Raw genomic sequence first — 20,060 nt, 5'->3', positions numbered from 1 at the left:
GCGATCAGGAAACGTTTCCGAGCTAAAAGGGCACCCCTGGGAGGCGGTGTAAATCAGCCTCCCTAAAAAGAATTGATTATAGATGGAAAATATTTACTTGACAACTGATCAGGGAATCACACATCTTTGGCAATGATACATTAACGTAATCAATTAGGATTATTATATTTTTGTGATGAAATGCAAGTAACTACTCTATGGGTGGAGGTAAATATTTTCTAATGAAATTTGAAAAAAAAAATTACGAACTTTCTTTTTGAAAGTTTTCATGGAAAGATAAAGAAATTGTATTTTGAAAGCTCCCTTTAAAAAAGATAATTATTATTAATAAGTCCTAAGGTGTAACCTCAATGGTCATTTCTATTTATGTTGACCAGGCTGACATGAGTCTTTTTATTGTTTATATATGACATTTCTATTTTTGACGTTGTTAATAGTTTATATAGGACATATCTGTTTTGACGCTGTTACTGTTTTTAGAATGATATATTGTTAATTTATTCTCATCATTTATTTATTTCCTTACTTCCTTTCCTCACTGGGCAATTTTTCCCTGTTGGAGCCCTTGGGCTTATAGCATCTTGCTTTTCCAACTAGGGTTGTAGCTTGGCTAGTAATAATAATAATAATGATAATAATAATAATTTGTATAGGCGGGAGTGAAGGTGATTAACCTTTTTATTGGGAACCAGAAGAACAATAATTACTAATTTTTTTTTTTTTGTCAACCAATTTATCTTCCGTTTTTATTTTGTGTGAATCATATTACCTTCAGATATTCCACAAACTTTATTTTCTTACAATAATGTAAATCACACTGCAGTTAATACTACTGACTAGAAAATGTATATTAAGTTATCAATTTTGTTTTGAGTTATTGTAAAAATACACTATCCAATTCGAAAAGGCATGCGATATAAAAACTTATATAAATACTTGAATATAGTACAGTCTTTTTCTACCTTATTAAATTACTACACACGCGGAGGTCTTCATATCTATCAGAAAATCCTTTCAAATCTTCTTCTTTCCCAGCGTTATCTCTACATTAAGGGGTTGGTTGCCTGATGCGCCCTCTCCAATGCCTTCTATCAAAGGTATTCTCTTCCACCAAACCTCTTCTCTCCACACCATCCTTCACCTTATCTCGCCCTTTAATTAACTGCCTCCCTCTCGATCTTCTTCCCCTAACAAGATCCTCCAAAGCCCTCCCTCCCAACTTATCCATCCTCAACGCATTCACACACCATCACAGTCGTGACTCTCATATCATCTCTGTAATTTTTACTAAGCCTGCCATTCTTCTTATTTCATAATTTTCAAATCTTCCAACCAGTGATATTCCCCTAGTCTATCTCAACCTTCTCATCCCTGTTCTCTCAAGCTTCGCTTTCTCTCTTCGCCCATAAAAAACCATATGGTTAAACAAATCTTAAAGATGACTTTCTTCTACAGACTCTGAGGAGGAGATAGAATCTGAATGATGAGAGGAGACTTCTCTTCTTTCAGAAGCGGGATCCGATTGATCCAAACTCATATCCGAGATGTATCCCGAGACACGAACGGGCGTTGATATGATATCGCCTGCGTCTGACATGACCCAGTTATGCTTCAAAAGGTTCTTGATGCCTTCCAGTGCTGCGGTTCTCTCCGCGCAGATTTCCATCTTCAATTCTCCATCGACTTTCCTGTTCATGTCCTCTAACAGATCCGCCAGAGCTTGAGCCACGAGATGATACATGAAAGCTTGCGAGTAGCATTCGAATTCATTGGACGAACTGGCCATTTTGACGAAGTGATTGATGAAAAGAGTCATCAACGTCACTGATCTGATCTTTCCTGCATTAAATGTTTTGGGAGACAAGTCGATCACGGATGAACTCTTCGTGTTCCTCCGAGATTTTGGTTTTTGTTCTTCTTTGATGGACATCTTTGGAGCTTTAGATCTTCTTCTGTCGATTCGTTCTACGCGTATACGATGCAGCTCTGTCTGTTGTCATAGAAATTTAACAAACAGTAGTAATTAAACGGTAACTATAACTACAATTTATAAATCCATAAATAAGGTTGATGTTTATCCATCTGTCTGTCAAAATATTTATTTATCTATCTACGCATTTGATATAGTGGAATAGAAAAGAAAACACTATTGCGTATGAAAAAAGTATTATAGGATTGATATACTCAACGTTTTTAAAAATCACAGGATGCATATCATAATGTATAGTTTGAGTCAGAAAGCCATCGACCGGAGTTAGTTAAAAATAAGCTTACCTTCAATTCCATGTGATGAAGATCAGTTATTTCATCCTCTTCCTCGCTGTCCTGCAAATAAAGAATAATTATCCTCATTTCTCTACGGATTTTCCAAGACTATACTTTTCACAAAGTATATCTGAAGTTGTAAATATATTAGTAGGTTGGCCAAGGTACCAACCACCTGTTGAGATACTACCGCTAGAGAGTTATTGGGTTCTTTGACTGGCCAGATAGTATTACATTGGATCATTCCCTAGTTACGGCTCACTTTTTCTTTACTTATGCATACACCGAATAGTCTGGCCTATTCTTTTCGCATTCTTCTCTTTCCTCATACACCTGACAAATCAAAGATATAAAAGAAATCTTCTTTACTCAAGGGGTTGACTACTGCAATGTAATTGTTCAGTGGCTACTTGACAAGGGTAGATAAGGCTCTAGATACGGTAAGCAGCTCTCCAAAATCAACCATTGTTCTCTAGTCTTGGGTAGTGCCATAGCTTCTCTACCATAGTCTTCCACAATCTTGCGTTCGAGTTCTCTTTAGTTGTTGCCTTATTTCCTTTCCTCACTGGGCTATTTTACCTGTTGGAGCCCTTGGGCTTATGGCATCTTGCTTTTAAAACTGGGTCTATAGCTTAGCTAGTAATAATAATAATGATACTACTACTATTACTACTACTACTACTACTACTACTACTACTACTAATAATAATAATAATAATCAGAGATTTCTGACCTTCGCAAAAGGTTAATGAATTCGTCCATGGCCTAAGATCTATCCGTGGTGGAAATTTCGTCAAAATCCGTCAATTTACTTTGACGTTATCTTTAAAATGTCGAAAAAGGGAAATCTGATTATGGAATCGGAATCTGGATCCAAATCATCTCCAAAATTTAATGGGGTCGTCCATGAACTAAGACCTATTTGTGGTGAAAATATCGTCAAAATCCACAGAATAGTTTTGACGCAATCCTGTCCACAGACACAAACAAATAAATAAATAAATGAACCGACTGGAAAAGATAACATCTTTGGCTAAGGTAATGATGTGAATTTGGAGCTTCGAGGGCATCCTTGATCATATTTATGATCTTATCATATAGATTGTTTAATAACAAGATATATTAATCACATACATTAACTATAGTCCATTTCTTTTAGCGAGGCATATTTGTACCGACTCGCAGCGGTGCCCTTTTAGCTGGGAAAAGTTTCCTGATCGCTGATTGGTTGGACAAGATAATTCTAACCAATCAGCGATCAGGAAACATTTTCGAGCTAAAAGGACACCGTTGCGAGTCGGTGCAAATCTGCTTTGCTAAAAGAAATGGACTACAGTTCCAGTTCATAATATTAAAAAATAGCCATGAAGGAGGTATACTCTTATATGAAAGTCCTTTTCTTAGACATATTTGGTAGTCCAGTGCTTGCAGTCTGGACTCAAATCAATTAACGTATACGGAGAGAGAGAGAGAGAGAGAGAGAGAGAGAGAGAGAGAGAGAGAGAGAGAGAGAGAGAGAGAGAGAGAGAGAGAGAGAGAGAGAAAATGTTCTCTACTGATTTTGCAGACATTACAAGAAACTATTGAGTTTGAGCCTGACTCGAACCCCAGTCCGGTTGACCGCCATGCAGGGACTATTTCCAATAGTCCACCACAAACCTCAAGTTCCTATGAAGTTATTGCATGTCTCGAAAACATAATAGACAAAGTAAAAATAGATATTTAAAAGATGGAAATTAAATGTCCAACGTGACCCAGAAGTGACCTTACTGAAGGAAGGTGAGTTGCATCATCATTGTGAAGAAAGAATTTAGGTAGAATTTGTTTTATGGTGAACTTTGTCTGAGTGACGATCATGTAAATCTCTTCCGCGTTGATGACGTCGTAGTATACATCTTCTGTCCTCATCCTTGTAAGTGTGTGCATTAAAAAGAGGGATAAGTTATCCAGCATGTTTCTCACAAGAACCTGAAAGGAGATAACAGGAGACTGGGTTAGTTGTTGGCACTGCTACGGGCCAACCAAGGGAAAGGCCCGTGCCAACAACAAGTGTTGGCTATAATACTCCAACAACAACAACAACAACAACAAGTTGTTGGTATTTACTGATTATACTTTGATGAGAAAAGAAAGAGATATTTATCACATACAGATGAAGCAAAGGTTATTTTTTTCCCTAAATGTATGAAGTACATTCATACTCTTAATCTAAAAGACACGAGGGAGAAACCTGTGTTGTTGAGAAATTTTTTATAGTTAAATTGAACATTATTTTTATTCATAAATAAAATTCTATGGAGTTTCTTTATATGAATCAATCGCCAACAACGAAAGAATCACATTAAAGAGAATAAAAATATAAACGATGCATAATCACCTGAGTTGTTCTCAACGTTTGTTCGGGAACTCTTTCGAGGAGATTACACTTATGGATGAAATAATGAGGCAGACTTCTTTTTCTCAGACAATTGTAAAAGACCTTCAAGTAAGATTTCACTTTGGACCCCAGTCTCTCTTCCTGCCAATCCCGGAAGTTGTGCTCGCACATCCAAAAGATGAGATGACGGTAGATCTGGAGGTTGAGACTCGAGACGTCCTGCCCATGGTCTCTCAGCAAGTATTCCACTATCAGGAGAAGCCGAATCTGAAATGTTTTCGTCCACAGATGTCATGCCATTAACCTTTTCTAGATTCTAAATCCACTATCATGAGAAGCCGATTCTGAAATGTTTTTGTCTACAGATGTCATGTCATTACCAATTTCTAGATTCTAAATCCACTATCATGAGAAGCCGAATCTGAAATGTTTTTGTCTACAGATGTCATGTCATTACCAATTTCTAGATTCTAAATCCACTATCATGAGAAGCCGAATCTGAAAGGTTTTTTGTACACAGATGTCATGCCATTAACCTTTTCTAGATTCTAAATATCAAATTCGAAAGGATATTAATTTACCCCCAGGCTATTTGGAAATTTCCAACCTTTAACTCCCAGGGGGGTTATTTTTTTCCCAGCACATTTTACAGTATATTTTTTTTTTCAAAATTGCTCTAACAGCCTTAATTTTTGTCATAGAGAGGTCAGGTTGGTCTCATTCTCTTGGAAAATGCCTGAATTTTCTCAAAGAATTATCAAAAATATGAAAAAAAATTTTTTATAGTTTTTTTTTGCAATGACGTACCGGTACGTCCATGGGGGTAAAGGGATGGCTTTTGTGGAACGTACCAGTACGTCCTTTGGGGGTAAAAGGGTAAAGAAGCATTAGAAAATAAGTGACCTGAGATTTTCTTTGGGTGGCTTTATTGAAGACCATCCTGAGTTTGAAAAGAAGAAACGCCTTAGAAAAAATCTATCAATGTTCACTATATTGCTAAAGAGATGGTCTTTCTTATAATCAATGTATATCTATACTGTTTACCCCAGGCTATTTGGAAATTTGCAACCCTTAACCCCCAGGGAGTTATTTTTTTCCCCAGCACATTTTGCAGTATATTTTTTTTTAAATTGCTCTAACAGCCTTAATTTTTGTCATAGAGGGGTCAGATTGGTCTCATTCTCTTGGAAAATGGCTGACTTTTCTCAAAAAATTATCAAAAATATGAAAAAAAAAATTTGTATAGCTTCTTTTTGCAAGGACGTACCGGTACGTCCATGGGGGTAAAAGGATGGCTTTTGTGAAACGTACCAGTACGTCCTTTGGGGGTAAAAGGGTTAAGAAGCATTAGAAAATAAGTGACCTGAGATTTTCTTTGGGTGGCTTTATAGAAGACCATCCTTAGTTTGAAAAGAAGAAACGCTTTAGAAAAAATCTATCAATGTTCACTATATTGCTAAAGAGATGGTATTTCTTATAATCAATGTATATCTATACTGTTAATAAAAACTGTAATTTTGATCGGAAATTCTCCGTAAAAATATACTGTTCTTAGACGTATTTCAGTAAAATACAGGTGACGGTAATATTACCCTACTTCGTTATTATATTTTACTGGTTGGTGACCGTAATATCACTCCTTTACGTCAATATATCCGTTTTTAAAACGGTAAAAATCCTGGACTAAATGTTGCCAGGAATTTACCGTTTTTTATGCTAATATTTAACAGTCTATAATTATTTACAACAAATATGTTTTTGTTCCAAACAAGGATAGGACCAAGTCATCAAACATAAAGATTTGGTATTACCTATTTCCCTTATCTCTTAAACAGCATAGAAATAAAATATGAATATCATGCATTTGTAATTATATAACTAATTATCTTTCATGAATTTTTAAATACTGACCAAAAGATTTTAGTGTCATTTCCAGGAGAGTCCTTTTATCGTCTGCTTATTCAAGTTAAGTAATTTTAGAGTTTTACTTTACAAAAACAATTCTGATTTCAGCTATCAATTCAAATGAAGTTCTTGCTCCTTACAAGTTGGGTAATCAAATACACCCGAATTTATAAGTGTTAAAGAGAAAACAGCCGATAAAAAACCCCAAGAAGAACTATCATCAAATAAATCTATCAATATCAAAAAAGAAATATTAAAGAGAAACTATGAACGAAACTTGGAATGTAACAAAACAGCTTTCCCTTAAATTACGAACAATGCAGAGGGCACATGAGAGAATTATGCTAAATCTAACATGGAAGGATAGAAAAACAGCTTAATGGATACGTCAAAAAACTAAAGTAATGGATATCCTTGAAACCATTAGCAAGCTCAAATAGAACTGGGCGGGGCACATTGCCAGGATGACAGACAACCGATGGACATCACGAACAACCTTCTGGACACCCTGAGGATACACAAGAAACCGAGGAAGACAAAAAACCCGCTGGCGAGATGACTTAGACCAACATAAGCAACAGTGGCACAAAATAGCTTGCGATAGAAGTCTGTGGAGGAACCTGGGGAAGGCCTACATCCAACAAAGGACTTTTGAAGGCTGAAATGATGATGATGATGATGATGATGATGAAACTTCACCTGCGTGTGACCAAGGCTCTTCAAAAGATGTCTCTCTGCTTTGACGAATTGGATTTGCCATTCAATCACTTTGGCTGAATTTGGTTCGACCTGACTGTGGTGACCGAGTGGCACAAGGTTACATCCCAGCTCTGTCACTTGTCTTATGGTTTCAGTCCTTGGCCATCTGCAAGGGGAAATTTGCTTGATATACGTGGCTGACATAAACAAAGTCTCTCTCTCTCTCTCTCTCTCTCTCTCTCTCTCTCTCTCTCGTAATGGTATATCATATATATGTAGATACTGTGTATATATATATTTATATATATATATATATATATATATATATATATATATATATATATATATATATATATATTTCTATATATTCATATAGGTATTAATGAATGTATATATATATATATATATATATATATATATATATATATATATATATATATACACACACACACATATATACATATATATATATATATAATATATATATATATATATATATATATATATATATATATATATATATGTATATATATATATATATATACAGACAATTACACTTTATTATATAGGGTAGATGTTACGGTCAACTATATCAAAACGCAAATTACATAAAATCTACTTTAATGTTTTATTCCCTTATTGACTAATTCATCTTAGAAAATAACAAAACAGCAACAGCAAAAGAAAATCATAGCCAGCAAACATAATTATAACAATTACCATATTTAAGATTACTGAAAATGTTAACAATATTTGACAAGGTTCACAAAATACCCACAGTTCACTTATTGATAAGTTTCTTAACATCAGCATTTAATATTTAGATATAAACCTTTTGCACAGATCCTATAACATAAAATAGATGAATTTAATCTACACATAACAATGAAAAATGTAAGATACTTTTCTGACCACTGATTGAACGCTGTAAAAAAAAAAAAAAAAAAAAAAAAAAAAGATAAGTAAATAAATAAATAAACAATTCCCTAATATCGCAAGAGTGTCTGCCCCTCTCTTTTATTCTTCTCCTGTACTTCTCTTTCTCCCTATTTCCTTAATCTTTCCCTCCCCGAGTACCTGCCTTTGAGCTATAAACTGGATTGGATCCAGGGGTACTCTTCCTTTCCCCATATTCCCCACTTCCCTATTATTATTATTGCTTGCTTGATTGAACGCTGTAAGAAGAAACGTTTATAATTACCGCTAGTGACATGTAAACAAGGTGAATGCTTGTTAGGTACGGAACGTTCGCTTGAACAGTCCTAGGAATGCATTATTGCTTGCTATCCATTTTCTGTACATCATTTTGATTAGGCCCAGGATGTGTCCTCACTATAAAGCAAATCTCTTCCTTGGATGACACTGAGAACTTTAGCGAATATTTCCTTGAAATAAATATTAAATGAAGCAAAAAGTTCGTCATCAGTACGCTAACGGTTGCTTAAACTAATTATGCGAAAGTGTATCACTGGATACTCATAAAGTTAATATTACATAAGGAGCAATGATTATATCAAATGACTGATAATTTTACTACCCTTTACCCTTACTGAGAGAAGCTGATGGCCATGAGGATGAAGGGGAGTTGAGATGTTTTTGTTTGAAAGGAGAGACCCCTTCCATTAGAAAGCAGTTAACTCTATTCTTGGGATTAGTTCTCTTTTAATTGTCAGTTATTTTTTTTTGTTCTTGGTTAGATTTCCACTAAAAATCTGCCCAAAGATGTTTTCTTTAGATGTTTTGAACGCAGTTCCTCATTTGATCGTTCCACGTGTTCATGTTAAGATTGATTACAGCTTTATTGTGTTGATAATTTTTTGCATAATTTTGTAACTTTACCCACTTTGGATACATTTATTTAATCAATGTACCAGACATTTCATCTATCTCCTCCTCGCCCAAAGACAGTACCTTCATTTTATCTGGGTATTGCTACTTCTAAATCTCCTGCAGCTCCTCAGTGGTGAGCTCTTCCTTTTGCCCCTCCATCAACTCCTCCACATTATTATCACTGACATAAGGCCCATGGACTTCCACAGAGAAACAATGTCCTCCATATTACTATATTAGCATTAGTCATAGTTCAAAGCCCTCAAAATGTCTTTCAGTCACTTCTACCCAAACATTTTTCTTGGTAGAGCTTATAGTCCGGTAAGAAGCCTCCTGCCTGGCTTTGATCTTGATGAGACATACACAGTGGAAAATATGGACGTGCCTTTCCCAGAACTCTCTGAAGTTTAACTGATTGAACAGTAACTTTTGTGTAAAATTCCTCAAAGTTTTGAAATAACCTGCTGGTCCATGGGCTCAATTAGGGAAGTTGTTTTTGGGTCAAGACCTTGCCAGTTATGAAGTCATACTCCGACAGTAAAATCTCCTCCAAGGCAGGTGCATGGTCAGAAACATTTTTCATAAGGAGGGCCTTCATAAGCAGTTGCTTCTCTAAATAGCTTTGGAAATCTGGGCCAAACTCTTTGTTCTTTAATTCAATCAATGTAAAACTGTTTTATCATTCAAGTTAGGCCTTCAGACTACATTTAAATACTTTCCCTGAGTGGTAGATTAGCAAATGCTTAGCATCAAATCCCACTCTGATTGAACTGCTTGTGTCCTTACAGTGTCTTCTTTCGTCCCTTGACATAGGTTCTGTCAAGCATTTTGACGACTAAAACAGGCTTGTCTCATCACAGTTGAATACTTGTTGGGGAATAGAATTAAGAGTCTCTACTCCAAATTGAGCAGAATTTTCAAAATTTTCATCCTCCTCACACTATGTAGGCCAGTACTTTACTTCAAGCTATCAAACCATCCATGGGAGGCTTTAACAATTTCAATTCGTTGATCACTTATACCAGGCGAGTTTTTCGCAACATTATAAGATTACTCTTTCTAATGTCCCTGATCCTTGTTTTACTACTGATTTTACCCTCCTAAAAACTTTACCTGGTTTGATGGCCGCTTTATTTTTTATGATTATAAAAATCATAATGCTCAGCATGGGATATCATAATGCAAGACCAGGCCACGGATAACAACTTCATACTTTTAGACAAAATCTTTTTTTACCTCTATCAGGATCCTAACTATTCTGCTTCGGCTTTCATGCTAAACTTTACTTTAAAAAAAAAACTAGTTTTATTGTATTAAGACTAGAGAATTACACAAATTCCCAAGCTTCCAAATTCCCCGGCTTTATTTTACATAAGTCTGATGCACACGAGAGAATACTTCTGAGCTCTGAGAATAATACGCAACTCCCAGACGTTAATATATATGAACACTAAATATCTGAAAGGTTTCTTTGCGTTACACTCAAAACAAAACTAGGTGATCACTTTACTTTTAACGGGAACTATTCTTAAATTAACCTCTTACTAGGGTTCTAAGTCAGGGGATACGAACAAGTTACTGAGTTAATTCTTGGTGATCGAAATAATACACACTTTACAAAAATGAATATATCGTATGAAAATAACAATTCATAATTTTAACACCAAAAATAAACCACTCAAAATTTAAATCTGAACTAGACCTTAGACTAAAACAAAATGAAACTTCAATAACAATACAATTACTTGTTTCACAAGAAATTGATTTATGAAAATTCTTAATTTTGACAATGAATGAAAAAAATGACATTTTAACACTATAGGAAATAAACTATAATTACACTTACATATACGTAACTGTTACTCTTACGTCCTTAGTGCTCACACAAGGTTACCAAACGGTTAAACAAGAATAAATGCACTTCACTGTTTTACTAAGTCACACAGGGTCAGGCACAAATAAATTGATAATTTTAGAATATAACCTGTACTCACATATACACTACACTTCTTTCAACTTAACCTCAGAAATTCCAATGATTGAACAAACACTACACATTTGAGAGACAACGCATTGTACGTTTGAGAGGAAACACTATGCACGTTAGAGAGGAAATACGTAGTGGTTGGATAGATGGTGGAGAGAGGACTGATGGTCAATGGTTCTTTCGGAAGGTCAGGTTGGATCTCTCTGTCCAAAGCATGGGTAGGCCCTATATATATCATCCTAATTCACTCTATAAACTTCCAGTTAAGCATTCTCGTAGCGTGGGGGCATGGTTTGACCGGCCTCTCACGATGTCAGGTTGCCAACTTGCCAGTTTGAAGTAGGGTCTTATTGTTGCCTGACGAGGCAACCCACTGAGCTAACTCCACCGTCCTTCTCTCATAACATTAAAAAAGTGAGTTCTAGTCTGGAACCTTCATACAACTTCCAACCACGTGGAAACATGATGCAATCCCTAGTGTGTGTGTCATGTAGCATACATTTTAACAAGTTTACATAAGATTTCGTAACGAAACTAGGTGAAATAAAAATTAAATTCTTTAGAATAACATAAATTTACATATACGGAACTGAATGAAAATATAACTAAATGAATGACAAAATTTGTATATAATTTACATGCATTTACTTAATCCTACATGAGTGAAATCTACCGTATGAGCTGGCTATACATCTCTTAGATACACAAATGAAATACGTGAATAAAATAATCTACTTTCATGTAGACCAGCTTCCTAAGAACAGCTAATGTTGCTTTAGAGATGGCTATTTATTTTGATACATTGGAACAAACTAATGACGTTCTTCGGACCTGCGACGAATCTTCACTGTAATTTATGCAAGAAACCCCCAACTACATGAGAATTCAGTTAAATTAAATGTGGATATGTGCCTGATGATTACTGAAGCATGGCTGCTTTGTTTCAGCTGTGATGAACCATGTGCAATGTGCACGTAACTAATCATGGGCCATGTAAATCAATTCATGGGGTTCACATACCCAGTAAGACATATCATGACAAATTTATCCGCTTTGAATGCAACATATATCAAATTCGACTTATTCCAAACAGGATGTATATCAAGGGTCCACTGTAAATATATACACACACACATGCACACACATACACACACACACACACACACATATATATATATATATAAATATATATATATATATATATATATATATATATATATATATATATATATTTATATTTATATTTATATATATATATATATATATATATATATATATATATATATATAAATATATGTATATATATATATATATGTATATATATATGTATGAAATATGTATATATATAAACTTATAGCATCATGAATTATAGAGAAGTATACATTGATAAAACATCCGTAAGTGGAGGCAAGAATGTTATCAAATACAGTACATGAAAAAAACAAAATCTCTAACCTGTAGATGGTTTTATTTATTGGGTCCTGCAACGTTCTCCTTTCTCTCAACCTCCATTCGAAAGCGCAAGGAGGCCAAAACTCAATTTCAACGGTTGGTATGAATTCGGTTTTAATTCTTGGCCCAACCTGCAAGAAAAAGTCGATATTGAATTTTTCAACAATTACAACAATTATAGCAATTACAACAACAAATGGAGCCGTTTCTATTCCACTGTGGGATAATGGCCTTGACATGCCCCCTTTTATGTCTGTGGTTTGTCCATTTTTTATCATCACGCTGGCCAATGCGGATTGGTGATGGTGGGAGTCTTTTGTTTGATCGCTTACACCAAATCAACTTAGTATGGGAGCCCCTGACTAGTACAGTTTTGCTTATCATGGCGATACACAAACCGTTTCACTGCGTTAAGGTATCTCCACTCTGAAACGGTTCGTAGTACTTAGGTCATTTCAAATATAGATTTATCTTTTAAAATATCTCGTCAAATGGCTTGCTAATTAAACAGACTAAACTTCAAACGAGAGAGAGAGAGAGAGAGAGAGAGAGAGAGAGAGAGAGAGAGAGAGAGAGAGAGAGAGAGAGAGAGAGAGAGAGAGAGAGAGAGAGAGAACCTGCTGACTAACGTACTTGTTCCATCATAATCTCATTAGTAGATATGGATGCAGGCAATTCCAGATAATCATCTGAGAGTAAGTGACCCTTGCCCATGATTTCCATCAGATTAGCAAAGTCATCTTTAAAGCCTTGAAAATATCTCTCTGACGACAAGTATGTCCTTGTTTCTGTTTGAGTGTGTACGCCATAAACGTCCCCTGCTTTCTTGATCACAATTTGGCGATTTGTGAAACACTTTGGATTAATCAAAACACCTATGGAAGGGCGTCTGACAGGTTCCTCCCCACCGTTCTTGTTTTCTCCGTCACTTGAGGCGTCAGCAGGCTGATGATCATCTGATGAGTTAGCATATTTCTCTTTGAGGGACAGGGAGACTTTCGACCATCTCCGGGTCAACGATACTTTGATGGCTTCATCACTTTCAGGAGGATCGTTTTCTGCAACTTCTTCGCTGCTTTCATCAATGGCGGCCAGCTTCTTCCTCAAAAGGTCGATTTCCTCCTCGTCTCTGGATTTTCCGTCTTCTTCAGCGCTGGAACATTCACTGCGGATGGAGACTCCCGAATCCTTGGAAGTGCCCTCCGGAGTTTGGCTTGAATCCAGCGGTAACTTGCCGTATATGTCGTCACGAGGAGACGGTTTACGACATTCATCGATGCTGCGTAATCTCACATAACCTGGGAGGGGAATTATTTTCTTTATTGTCATTCATCTTCGTGAGTGTAATTAAGAAAGATCTATTGTTAATATTATCATAGAAATGCTATATAAGAAAATCTTTGAAAACCTTTATCAGCCTTAAAATTTTCACTTTGGATTCCAATCTGTCGTAAAATCTTATCAATAAAAAGAGAAAACAAGAATTAAAATGGAGCATGTAACAAAGTATTCACATCATTTATATTATAGATAATTTGATAGGGTCTTTTTAAACTGAAAGAATAATTATTTACGCTTAACTTTCTGTTTAATTTGGAAAGAGGATGGATGGGTGTGGTTGTAGAACATGAATTATAATAATAAAAGTAACTTACCGACATGTTTATTTGACGATTCTAAGCAAAATCTATAAATTGAATCCTCTTTGTCTTTGTCAGCATTTTTTACTTCTTCGAGCAAATCTTCAGCAAAAACCTTTATGTTCTCTTGAATAATGTATATCTGGAAAGAATCGTTTGAAAACATACACATTAGAAATAGCGATATGAAGGAATGCCTTGGCTCTAGATGTATATATATATATATATATATATATATATATATATATATATATATATATATATATATATATGTATATATATATATATATATATATGTATATATATATATATATATATATATATACCTGTATAAATATATATATATATATATATATATATATATATATATACATATACACACATATATATACATATATATATATATATATACATATATATATATATATATATATATATATATATATATATATATATATATATACATATATATATATATATATATATATATATATATATATATATATATATATATATATATACATATATATATGTATATATACCTGCATAATATATGTGTGTGTGTGTAACTATACTTTCAAGAACGACGTGGGTTGTATATGCTTGGGTGAGTCAGTACACGGTTTGTTGTTATTAGAGATTAATCTGGTTGTCTGATACTATATGAACTTTTACCTTATAGAAAGCCGTCTACAGGAGTCATAGGTATATGAGAGGCCTGGTGTTGACCCCTGTATTCTACCCCACCGAGAAGGACGAGAGCAATGCATGCATGTAAAAACATTAGGATATCATATCTATATATTATAAAGGACATTGTTGAGACTATTAAAAGAAGCCTTTAAGAGTACGAAGTAATTAAAATTAAGAATAACACTGCTGATAAAGCCATGCCAAAAACTGAACCAAGATGGATATCTGGAAGTGCATATTTGTAAAGAACAGATATTAGATTAAACTTATGCATTCTGTTTTTTTTTTTTTTTTTGACTGTGGTAAGCAGCTCTTCCAGGAAGACACTCCAAAATTAAATCATTGTTATTTAGTCTTAGGTAATGCCATACCCTTTCTACCACAGTATTTCAATATTTTGGGTTAGAGTTCTCCTACATGTTTCCTTGTTTTCTTTGTTCACTGGGCTATTTTCCCTGTCGGATCCCTTGGGCTTGTAGCATCCTGCTTTTAAAACTAGGGTTATAGCTTCGCAATCAGTAATAATAATAATAATAATAATGATAATAATAATAATAATAATGATAATAATAATAGTAATAATAATAATAATAACTGTATGAAGTAGACCCTCTTTCAAGCATGTTTCATTGAAGATTACAGCTGCCTCAGTGGCCTTGATTTTGTAGCTGAGCTTTTCAATAATAATAACAATAATAATGATAATAATAATAATAATAATAATAATAATAATAATAATAATAATAATAATAATAATAATAATAATAATAATAATAATAATAAAGTAGGAACTCATGAATCAACTTACCTGACGATTGCCCAGTTCTAGGTAGGCATCGTCCTCAGGGGAATAAAGTATGTGGCTGCCAGATATCTCTTCATAACCATTCGGGTACAGAACGCGTCGTTGGAACTGGGTTAAATATTTCCCGAGTAGGGCCTCTCGGTCCCTCATGTACTTGAAGATTTTAGGCTTCTCTCTATTTTAAGCAAATAAAAGACAATTCCAAGTTACATCGAATTAATTTCATCACAATGAAAACAAGTTAGATGATACCTAAGTTAAAAGATATTTCTTCTATTGTTAGTTATCATGATGTAAAATGTTGTTTGAACAAACATGAGGGGTTGGAAATGTAGGCAGTTTTTTTAATATAATGTCAGTAGATGAACCATCATATTTTTCATGAATTTAAACAATGTGGCTCTGGAAAAAAACTTTACAAGACAAGAACAGCAATTGAAATTATAATAACAATAATAATGATAATAATAATAATAATAATAATAATAATAATAATAATAATAATAATAATAATAATAATAATAATAATAATAATAGTTATACAGTTAGACCATTCTTCTATAGGAAAATAAATTAGAAAAAAAAACATTATCAGACAAGATCTCTAATTGAAATAATAATAATAATAATAATAATAATAATAATAATAATAATAATAATAATAATAATAATAATAATAGTTATACAGTTAGACCATTCTTCTATAGGAAAATAAATTAGAAAAAAAACATTATCAGACAAGATCTCTAATTGAAATAATAATAATAATAATAATAATAATAATAATAATAATAATAATAATAATAATAATAATAATAGTTATACAGTTAGACCATTCTTCTATAGGAAAATAAATTAGAAAAAAAAATATAAGAAAGACAAGAATACTAATGGAAAATAATAATAATAATAATAATAATAATAATAATAATAATAATAATAATAATAATAATAATAATAATAATAATAATAATAATAATAGTAATAATAATAATAACAACATCAAATGAAAGCAAAACATGGACAGAATCAATGAACAAAAGTCATTTAGAATAATCCAAGTGACCTACTTAGGAAAGTTTTGGTAGAACTGAACGGACAATGTCAAGACATTCAGGAGGAAGACGTCGGGTCTGTAAAGAAAATCCTCTTTCATCTTCACCAGGACCTCGGAGTGGATACTCCGTTGCCACGCCTCCCATTTCTCTGCTATGGATGCTGTGTCCTGTGAGGCAGCTTCGTTAGTTGCTACATTTATCTGAGAAAAGAAAATACTTATTTATCTATGTATCTCTTGATGTATGTATGCGTATATATATATATATATATATATATATATATATATATATATATATATATACATATATATAAATATGTATATATATATATACATATATATACTGTATATATAGATATATATATATATATATATATATATATATATATATATATATATATATATATGTATATATAGATAGATAAATAGATAAATAGATATATAGATGTATATGTACACACATACACACACACATATATATAGGTATCTATATATACATACATACATACATATATATATATATATATATATATATATATATATATATATATATATATATATATATATATATATATATATATATACATATTTTTAAACAGTATATATATAGGTATGTATATATATACATATATATATATATATATATATATATATATATATATATATATATATATATATATATATATATATATATATATATATATATATATATGACCCGTGCAGACGGATAATGAGACGTCAGCACATGGGTTTTCTTCATTTATTACAAAAGGTTCGTTCGTAAGTACACAATTCACAACTACCCTCTCAGGTGAGGGACTTGTCAACTCGAGTGCTCACCGGCAACTAAAACTCCCTTCACTACAAAAATGCAAGGTTTGCAGTAATATGCCAAGACATCGGTTTTTGTAGAATACTCATGAATATTAAGTTCATTTACCTTGTCATACAAGACATCTACAGACACGAATTAGGACACACACACACACACACATATATATATATATATATATTTATATATATATACATATATAAATATATATATATATATATATATATATATATATATATATATATATATATATATACATACATATATATATATATGTATATATATATATATTTATATATATATATATATATATATATATATATATATATATATATATATATATATATACTGTATATATACTTTATATATATATATATATATATATATATATATATATATATATACATACATATATATATATATATATATATATATATATATATATATATATATATATATATATATAGTGTTAACATTCGCGAGAGAGGTTTTATAAGCTTGGTGGTTTGATAGCGAACAATAATAGCAGTTCATAACACTAAGTAAATTTTCAATCTAGAATAATTTGGTATTAAATTTAATAACCAAAATATGCTTGCTAATCCGTGTTTATTTATATGAAAGCTATTAAATGATTAAAAAAAATAGTGTTATTGAAATTTACGTGAAAGCTAGAAATCTGAATCAAACCAAGAATAGGCTTTTGGACTCCTTTGTAATACCAACAATGTAAGCAAGAACTAACTGTAAAATATTCTTATAAGATATAAAAACTATACAGATAGAAAATATCAGTTGGCAATTGATAAAATTTTTCATGACAAGATACAAGAACTAAGACCAAAGTCGGAATACGACTTCAGATATATTCCTGTGTCGATAGTTATAAAGGTCTTTCTCCACAGTGGTCCTATAATTAGATTTGTAAAAAAGGTCTTAATACTAAGGAAAACTATCACTTGTACTACTAGCAAGTACTCGATAGAGTTAGATAAATTAGGATTTATATCTAATACGAATAATTTTCCAGAATCTAAAGCTTCGAGGTCTGGACATATCTGGAATAAAATGTATCGTAACTGTAAGACGTGCGAGGTAAGGACTGTAGGATAGAAAGATTATATCAGGGTTTCTTTCAAGAGATAAACATTCATGAAAAAATTCCTATAAGTAAAAAGCATTTCCAGAACTGGTAGAGAGGAAGACCTTTTACAAAGGACCAGTACTAAGACAAAGCATGTTTACAATTAATATAAGATGCATGGATCCATGGAACATGAAAATGTGACGGGCCGAGAGAAGGTTGTGAACTCAAAGGGGGGATGCAATCGACTGAGTTGTTTATTATAGAACACTCTCCCTTATATACAAAACCTCGAGGCAACAGGCCCTTTCATATTCACAAGACAGACAATGTTACAGAGGACAACCGGAGACATGATCATTCAGGTTCTTCTTAGTGCGAGGGAAGAGCACAGATACAAGCATAATATATACAAAATAATTTATGTACGATCGTGTGACACACGGTTGGTACAAAAATCAGAAAAAAGTTTGAGAAAAATACCAGTCAGAAAGATGAATTTCACTAGATTATTTAGCTTCTGGTTAATTGCAAGTACATAGATATAAGATTGGAAATACATCTCTTAGGAACCAAGTTGTTGAAAAGGATCCACTGTCAAATGCATATTTATCTTAAGATGTGTTAGGGAACTTATACGAGTACATTGCAAATTGCCAGAGTTCTGTATTATCGACAACAGACAGATTAGGTTATCTACTGACAATATTAACTATAGTCCATTTCTTTTAGCGATGCATATTTGCACCGACTCGCAGCGGTGCCCTTTTAGCTCGGAAAAGTTTCCGGATCGCTGATTGGTTGGACAAGATAATTCTAACCAATCAGCGATCAGGAAACTTTTCCGAGCTAAAAGGGCACCGCCGCGAGTCGGTGCAAATATGCATATTTGCACCGACTCGCAGCGGTGCCCTTTTAGCTCGGAAAAGTTTCCGGATCGCTGATTGGTTGGACAAGATAATTCTAACCAATCATCGATCAGGAAACTTTTCCGAGCTAAAATGGCACCGCCGCGAGTCGGTGCAAATATGCATCGCTAAAAGAAATGGACTATAGATATGAAAATAGATAGGTATCTAAATGATAAAATTCCGGATCGCTGATTGGTTGGACAAGATAATTCTAACCAATCAGCGATCAGGAAACTTTTCCGAGCTAAAAGGGCACCGCCGCGAGTCAGTGCAAATATGCATCGCTAAAAGAAATGGACTATAGATATGAAAATAAATAGGTATCTAAATGATAGAATTTACACTCACATGGAAGGGCATTGAGGAACCAAGTCGGGAATAAACACGCCTGTACTTCAGTCCCTCTTACCTGCTATTTACCACAGAATATGACCTTCATCTCTTCAAGCAAGGGGAAATCTTGCATTATTCTTCACAGAATTTACTTACCGTTTTAACAAATAATGAGGGTCTTGATTTTGGA

The 20,060-nt window shown here is 33.1% G+C and overlaps 1 protein-coding gene across 2 annotated transcripts in view; it reads right to left on the bottom strand.

Annotated features, from left to right (window-relative positions):
- Nucleotides 1–758: 758 nt before the first annotated feature.
- The window catches only part of LOC137655661 (uncharacterized), a 31,284-nt gene continuing 11,982 nt past the window's right edge, over nt 759–20,060 (bottom strand). For both annotated transcript variants that reach the window (XM_068389603.1, XM_068389604.1), the window contains 11 exons: nt 20,027–20,060; nt 16,724–16,911; nt 15,657–15,828; nt 14,171–14,297; nt 13,149–13,813; nt 12,519–12,646; nt 7,247–7,412; nt 4,643–4,909; nt 4,036–4,233; nt 2,275–2,325; nt 759–1,990 (listed from right to left, as the gene is read on the bottom strand). The exon at nt 20,027–20,060 is cut by the window's right edge and continues 106 nt beyond it. In XM_068389603.1, coding sequence (XP_068245704.1) covers nt 1,433–1,990; nt 2,275–2,325; nt 4,036–4,233; nt 4,643–4,909; nt 7,247–7,412; nt 12,519–12,646; nt 13,149–13,813; nt 14,171–14,297; nt 15,657–15,828; nt 16,724–16,911; nt 20,027–20,060 — 2,554 coding nt within the window. In that variant the 3' untranslated portion in view covers nt 759–1,432. The remainder of the gene's footprint in view (nt 1,991–2,274; nt 2,326–4,035; nt 4,234–4,642; nt 4,910–7,246; nt 7,413–12,518; nt 12,647–13,148; nt 13,814–14,170; nt 14,298–15,656; nt 15,829–16,723; nt 16,912–20,026) is intronic.

This window comes from Palaemon carinicauda, chromosome 16 (genome assembly GCF_036898095.1).
Source record: "Palaemon carinicauda isolate YSFRI2023 chromosome 16, ASM3689809v2, whole genome shotgun sequence".
Classification (NCBI taxonomy): Eukaryota; Metazoa; Arthropoda; class Malacostraca; order Decapoda; family Palaemonidae; genus Palaemon; species Palaemon carinicauda.
Note: the sequence above shows the minus strand (reverse complement) of the source record. Positions and strands in the feature narration are given on the sequence as shown.